General features: G+C 45.7%; 1 protein-coding gene across 1 annotated transcript in view; it reads right to left on the reverse strand.

The window, feature by feature from the left end:
- Positions 1–7,500, reverse strand: part of trim55b (tripartite motif containing 55b) — a gene marked incomplete at both ends in the record, with an annotated part of 43,608 nt that overhangs the window by 15,194 nt on the left and 20,914 nt on the right. Inside the window, one exon of the mRNA XM_084325542.1 lies at positions 1,608–1,797. Within this exon, the coding sequence (XP_084181668.1) occupies positions 1,608–1,797 (190 nt within the window). The remainder of the gene's footprint in view (positions 1–1,607; positions 1,798–7,500) is intronic.

The raw sequence follows: 7,500 nt of genomic DNA on the forward strand, positions 1-7,500 counted from the left end.
GCCCGCTTCCATTCATTGTGCTAAGCTAGGCTAACGTGCAGCCAGATAGCTTTCTACTGAACGCACAGAGAGGAAACTGGTATCTATCTTCTTGTCTCTCTCTCTGGAGAAGACGGTAAGCTGATTTCCCAAAATGTTGGCTTTCATGAGGTGCAGGTAAACACTGACCTTTTGACACTGCTGCAGTAAAAATGAAGATTACTCAAATGATTCATGTGCTTCCAGCACCCTCCTCCTTGATAGTCATCAAAGTGTAACATCTCAACATCTCTGTAATGAATATCAGCAGGCTTAGTAGACAAACAAGTGATACAAAAAATACCGTTTGCTACAATTCAGTAGCTTTTAGTGGTTCACCAACATCTACAGCCACCTTGAGAGACTTGACATATCACCCGATAACATAAATGCCAACGTTAATCTCCCCAACCGGATAATCCTATTAGTCCCATGAATTTATTTACATTCGAAAGCATCAGCTGACGTGACATAAATGGTCAGATGTCAGAAGGATCCGCCCCTTCCTGACAAAAGAAGCCACTCAACTCCTAGTGCAATCAACAGTCATGTCTCGCCTCGACTACTGCAACGCACTGCTCGCTGGTCTACTGGCCACCGCCACCAAGCCTCTTCAACTCATCCAGAACGCAGCCGCCTGTCTGATCTCCAACCTACCAAAGTCAGCCCATGTTCCCCCACTTCTCAGGGACCGACACTGGCTCCACTTCACGGTCCTCGACCTGGCATATCGCGCAGCGAAGGGAACGGTTCCCGCCTACCTCCGGTCAATGGTCTCTAGTAACTACACAAGACCCTCAAGACCCCTCCGCTCTACATCTTCTGGCCGCCTCACAGACCCACTCCAGTCTGAGCTCCGGGAGGGTCGTCAAAGAGAAGCTGCCTATTCTCGGGTCCTCGCTCCACAATGGTGGAACAAACTTCCCACCAGTTAGGACAGCTGAAACCCGACCAATCTTTCGCCGTCGACACACTTCTTCAATCAATATCTGAAATAAAAATGTTTTAAAAATAAACTAACCTTCTTACTGTCTTATGCTATCGTGCACTCTTCCTACTATACTAATATGTCCCCATTACTATGCACTCGACACTGCGGCACGTTTCAGCACTGTTTGATGAACACTGTTACTCAGCTGTAAGAGCTGCCGACTTGTTGTACATAACTTGTAAGTCACTTTGGACCAAATGTGTTTCTCTCTCCCTCTCTCTGTTTCTCCCTCTTTTTTTATCTCCCTCTCTGTTTCTCTCCCTCTGTTTCTCTCACTCTCCGTTTCTCTCACCCTGTCTCTGTTCCTCTCTCTGCACCCCACTCCTCTCTCCCCCCCCCTCTCTCTGCACCCTTCTCTCTCTCTCTCTCTGCACCCTTCTCTCTCTCTCTCCCCCTCTCTCCCCCTCTCTCTCTCTCTCTCTCTCTCTCTCTCTCTCTCTCTCTCTCTCTCTCTCTCTCTCTCCTCTCTCTCTCTCTCTCTCCCTCTCTCTCCCTCTCTCCCCCTCTCTCCCCCTCTCTCCCCCTCTCTCTCTCTCTCTCCCCCCTCTCTCTCTCTCTCTCTCTCCCCCTCTCTCTCTCTCTCTCTCTCTCTCTGTACCTTCTGCGTCTGGTAGATGCTTGTGAGGGGCGCCACCTCGCAGTCCTTGTGGGCCCCGAACACCTTGCACATGGAGCAGGTGGGCACGCTGTGCGTCACACAGTAGATGTTGATCCTCTCCTCTTTGTGGACGTCGCACATCGGGGTCTCCTCTCTCGTCTCTGGCGCCGCTGGCTTGCTGCTGCTACTGCTGGATAGGCAGATATTAAAGAGGTCAAATACTGTTAACTGCTGCCAAGAAGATTATCACAATTAATTGGTTAAAACCCAGTCCCCCAACACATAACCAATGGTTAAACAAAGTTAAAGAAATTCAGGAGAGGATGACTCATCTGATCAGGTTGCAAGGTGAACAGAAAGTGGGCTTGTATAGAGCGAATAGGGCTATAAAGGCAACGTATTACTTATTTTCCTCTTATTATTTTCTATCTTATTCCTCATTTTATTGTCATTTTCTGGTTTACCTGTTTCTTTTTAAATATCTTTATTTTATTTTTTATTTATTAATGTATTTATTTTTACGCCCCTTCCCCAAGCATAGCTGTCTCTTAATGACACGGTACAGACAGGATGTTAATTGAGAACTAGTTGTAAAATATATCTGCATATCTGTACCGTCTTGATTTTGTGCTGAATAAAAAAATATATGAACCAAAAAAAAAGAGGTCAATATGACTCGACATGACATACAGGCGTTTCCAGCACTCGTTGAAGTGTCCATGAAGTGGAAGAATTTACTAGTCTTTGTCCTGTTACAGTGCCTCAGGTCAACCGTTTAGTTATGTGCAAGTATATGACAAAATATTTGCTAAACTATAGTTTTCTTGTATTTTTATATCCAGATTATATTCAGCTCTATCCCTGGAAAGGATGGTATATATAGACCAGTGGTTCTCAACCTTGTTCTGGGTCAAAGCCCCCCCCCCCCTATCAGGTCCTAAGAGCGGGCTTGTGATTTAACAGGAGAAGATGTTTGTATTGTTGGTCAGTCAGGTCATTTCCTCAGCAGCTGCCCGGTCCGTCCATTGTAGTAGGAGAGATACGATCGAGCCGAGTTGAAGTTTGACGTTTGGGAGACGTCCCCTAGTTACTGCTGCCGATCAAAATGGTCAACCTTCCCTGCCCTCATTGACCCCCGGAGCCGACGAAAGCTTCCTGGACCGCTCGGAAGTTAGGCATCAAGACCGAGCCCCTAGACCAGTGGTTGAAATTGGCCCGCTGGCAAAGAAAATTATAAAAAGCTATAATGTCAAAACTGAGAAACTACCACCACCTAAAGAATGCTTATTATACATGTGTTTTATCCATGTGAGTGAATAACCGAAAAAGTCGGTGGACAGACGGCACCTAGTGCTGAAATAGCAAACAAGCAGCGTGGTATGGAATAAAAACACCAGATTCAGTAAGTCATTCAAACTTTATTATCTTTATCTTTACTCGTGACTGACGGCACCACACATGTGCACAGTAACAATGCAATATTAAACCGACGTCAAATCGGAGCGAAAAAAGGTTGAATCCACTTGAGTGCTTTAAGAAGCTCCTGAAACATTACAACGAGACATTCATTAACTAAATTAAAAATACAATTCGGCTTTTAAATACAATAACAGGCTTAGTACTCACTTAGTGTGAACAGTGGCATCTCCCGTCGGTGACTATTCGCTGGATATCTGGTGATATGGAACATGACTTTAATCTGCAGGCAGTTCTTTTTTTTTATCCACTTTTTCTCCCCATTTTCTATTTTTCTCCCATCCTAATTTCGTATTTTCCAATTCTTCCCTCCCCTGTCTTGAACGTTGCTAGACTATGCCTCCCACTGGTCGGCTGTAGTGAGGATAGAAGCCTTGCATCACGTGTCCCCTCCAGTACATGAGGAGGCAGCTGTCGCATCTTTTCACAGCAGCAGCTCAAACTCTCAGTGGGAGGCTCACGCTGCCCCCGCTACTTCCTGCTTCCGCCGCACCGGCGTCACCCAACCGACCTGTAGGAGTCGCTGTCCACAACGTCCAATCCCCACCCACCGGCTTTCCCACCTTCTAACACTGCCAATTGTGTTAGTATGACGGCCGGCCAAGCCGGTAGCAACGCAGAGAGCTGGGCTCGATACCAGCATCTCCTGCGTTAGTGGCGAGCGTCTTGCCCACTGCGCCATTCAGCCGCCCATCTGCAGGCAGTTCTCAAGATTTTTATGCGCCAGTCGATTCCTCTCATGCGTCTTTATCGCATTCATTGATGAAAAGGACGACTTGCATACATATAGGTGGATGGGAACATTGTGAGCACATAACATGCGAGTCTCTTCTGAGCCTGCTACCCAAAAGGCACTCCGCACTTCTGAGCGCATCGCTGACGATGGGAGGTTGTTTGTAAATCAATTAGCTCCATTTTCCAGTGCAGCCTCATCTAACGAGGGGATCGTTCCTTTCGCCAGGGAGGAGAGGTGTCCACCAGGTTTGACTGTGAGAGGGTCACGTACAAAGGCAACGACTTATTTTGGGACAGAGTAGTCATCAAACCTAGAAGTGAAGTTGGCTCGTCGTAGCTGCTTGATGAAGTCAACCATCAGCTCCGTCACTTGTACGTACGTCCCGATGCCTGTTTTTAGTGTGCTGGAAATGTAGGAGCCTGCCAGTGGAGACGTCCGTCTCAAACATTTACAGCTTCCTCGTGAATGATTCAAGCTTTTCAATCATGTCCCACGATGGTTTTATCTCTCCCCTGTATAGCTGAAGGTTAAGCTGGTTTATGTGGCCAAATATATCAGATAAAAATGCTACATTGGACGTGCACTTTATGTCTCCCAGGAGGAAGGCAAGGTGGTCATCTGCTGCCTTTGTTCAATGTAAGGAACACCTTGACATCATCCAGTAGCGCACAGAAGCGCTCCAATGCTTTGCCTTTGCTCAACCAGCGCACATCATTGTGTAGTAGCAGGTCATCACATGGGTGGCATCTTCTGACGCAGACACAAGTGACTTGCATCACTTTATCCATAACGCCCCTTTAGCTCGCCACTGAGCCTGGCACAAAGGACGCTTTGGTGGATGAGGCAGTGCAGCCCATGCATTTGGGGGGCGAGTTCCTTCGGTCCTTAGGTTAACCCTCTCAAATGACAATGAATGCAGCCTAAACAACTCTTCCAGTTTATAAAATATAACATCTCCAGTGCTCTTCCTTGAAAGCCTTTCCATCAAAACATCGAACATAAACGCACAACTGGGCTACATCTGTGCCGTCAGTGCTCTCGTCAATGGCTAAGGGAAATTCATTGGCTTGACCGAGACCTTCGATAATTGTACCCTGAAGCACCGCGTCTGACGGCGCTTCTATGCAGCGGGTAGTGGGCCTCGCAGAGAGGGACATCTGTTTCAGTGACGCAATTATTCCATCCATTGACTTGTCGTGGCAAGTTCCTCCAAAATGGTCACCATCATCTCCTTGGAAACCTCTGCGTCTGTGAATGGCTTGTTGTGCTTTGCGAGCACCAACGACGCCTAGGGGTGGGGGGGGGGATCGATACGTAGTAGTATCGCGATACTTTGCGTGGCGATACTGTATCGATACAGGGACGCCAAGTATCGATATTTAATTATAAATTTTGTATTTATTTTTTTTGTATAAGGAAGTTGCATTGTTCATTTCAATACCTGTAATAGTACAGTAGTCCACACACACGCACACGTGTGCATTCAGTTAAGTTGGAATATGACTGTAATACAAACAGTTCAGTTTGTCAGGTACATGCAACACAGATTACAGTGTTGACATCTGTCTGCTTGAGAAAATACCATGTTCTGCAATAAAAATGATTGAAGTGAGATGAACAGACTGAACTTTATTTTATTAGATAAAACATGTAGGTAATAAATAAAATTTGATGAAAAAAATAAATAAAAAAAATCTTTTTTTATACTCAGCGTATCGCGATATATTTAGTCTCTGGCGATTTCCCACCCTACGCACTTGTCACCTTTTGTTGGGCTATGAGGCCTCGCACCAGGATCCTGTTGCTGTGTGCATAACCAGCTTTCAGTGCTTCAATTTTGCGTTTTCGTGCCTCTGTCTTTGGTGGGAAGAGCATTTTGAAGTTGGCATGCTTTGCATCGTGGTGCTGTTGGGGAAAATGTGTATACGAGGGTGGAGGTAGGAAAGGGGTTAGTCTTGACTAGTTTAATATAGGTCAACTAGCAGGGCTCAAAGACACTAGGGGCGACAGTCTGGCTGATCTTAAATCTTCAATCTTCAATCTTAAAACAGCCTCAAGATAGCAGATGGACATTTCAGTACATCATATCGTGTGTTCTAATCTTGTGTCTTTTCTCTCTTACACACATACACAGCACACACACAGACACAGCACACACACACAGACACACACAGTCGCACAGACATACACACCGACACACACACACATTCCCTGTGTCACAATACACACATACAATACACACACGTCTGTACACAGACGCACACACACACAGACACACACACACATACACACACACACACACAAACACACATATCTCACTCTCTCTTCATGTTCTTAATGTTTTACATCATATCGTGTGTGGATATCATATCTTGCTTATCTCTCCTCATGTTCTCTCTCTCTCCAATGTTAAATCTACGTATCATCTTAATGTACGTCATGTCAGATCTGACATGATGTGACACGTCATCATATCTGTCAGGGGGGCAGGACTGAGAGGGGATTTAGGGACAGGCAAAGGGTTCCAGGACAGAGTGTTTTTGTTCAAGCTGTGGCGATCATCTTTGACCCATAGCTCTTGCTGTTAACGAACTTCTTTTCTTAAATAAATTACCTATTTGTTACAATTGGAAATATCGTCTCCTGCTGTGTCAAACAACCTTTCCACAACATTTGGTGACCCTTGACCTGTAGACCGCCCTGCCGGGCCCCCTCACACGGCCAGCTCCGGACCTCTCCCGTAGAAATTCTGACGGTTGTCGACAAAAAAAGGTAAGCGTTGAGCTTGTTATATAAATATCCGTCAGAGTTTTTGCGGGAGGGAAAAGTTGAGCGGACTGTGTTGACGAGGTCTGGGAAGGACGGCTAAAACGAACACGGTGAGGTGTGTTACACTGGGCGACTCCTTTTTTAACAGTAGCGGCCACTAATCGATTTTAATTGCATGTTTTTCGACCTCTGGTCACATTTTTCTCTCCATCTCCCTTTTTCCTGATTTCTTTACACGACACTCTCCACATATACACATAACTGTGCCTTTCTGTCCTCTGTAGATAAGACTCTCAAGTTTTCAAAACAAAAACTGCTAAAGATAGCTAATTCTGGGCGTTCGGCCAAGAGAGATAGCTCTCTCTCTCTCTCCTCTCTCTCTCTCTCTCTCTCTCTCTCTCTCTCTCTCTCTCTCTCTCTCTCTCTCTCTCTCTCTCTCTCTCTCTCTCTCTCTCTCTCTCTCTCTCTCTCTCTCTCTCTCTCTCTCTCTCTCTCTCTCTCTCTCTCTCTCTCTCTCTCTCTCTCAATTCAATTCAGTTCAATTCGGGTAGGCTTTGTTGGCATGAAATATCAACATACTTGTTGCCAGGTCAGGTCCAATATACAAGCGGTGGCATATATATTATTAAGCAGTAAAACATACCATAATATTAGCGATAAGTAAAACAATCAACAGAAACATATTAAATTGCAGGGTGGTCATTCGATCGGGTAGTCGTTTTGCAGATGTGGCCACCCAGATACGTATATTTACAGGGCTTGTTCTCTTGTTGTGTGACGGCCGTCTGCATGTTTTGCAGCTGGTGCTGGGCACTGACTTTTCTCCCCGCATATGTGTAGCAGCTTTTGGTTATCGGGGAGATGGATGAGCTGTGGATCAATTTTGTTTATTTTGTAGAAGAAAACTTCTCT

The sequence above is a fragment of the Notolepis coatsorum genome (genome assembly GCF_963971535.1).
Source record: "Notolepis coatsorum genome assembly, chromosome: 12".
Lineage (NCBI taxonomy): Eukaryota > Metazoa > Chordata > Actinopteri > Aulopiformes > Paralepididae > Notolepis > Notolepis coatsorum.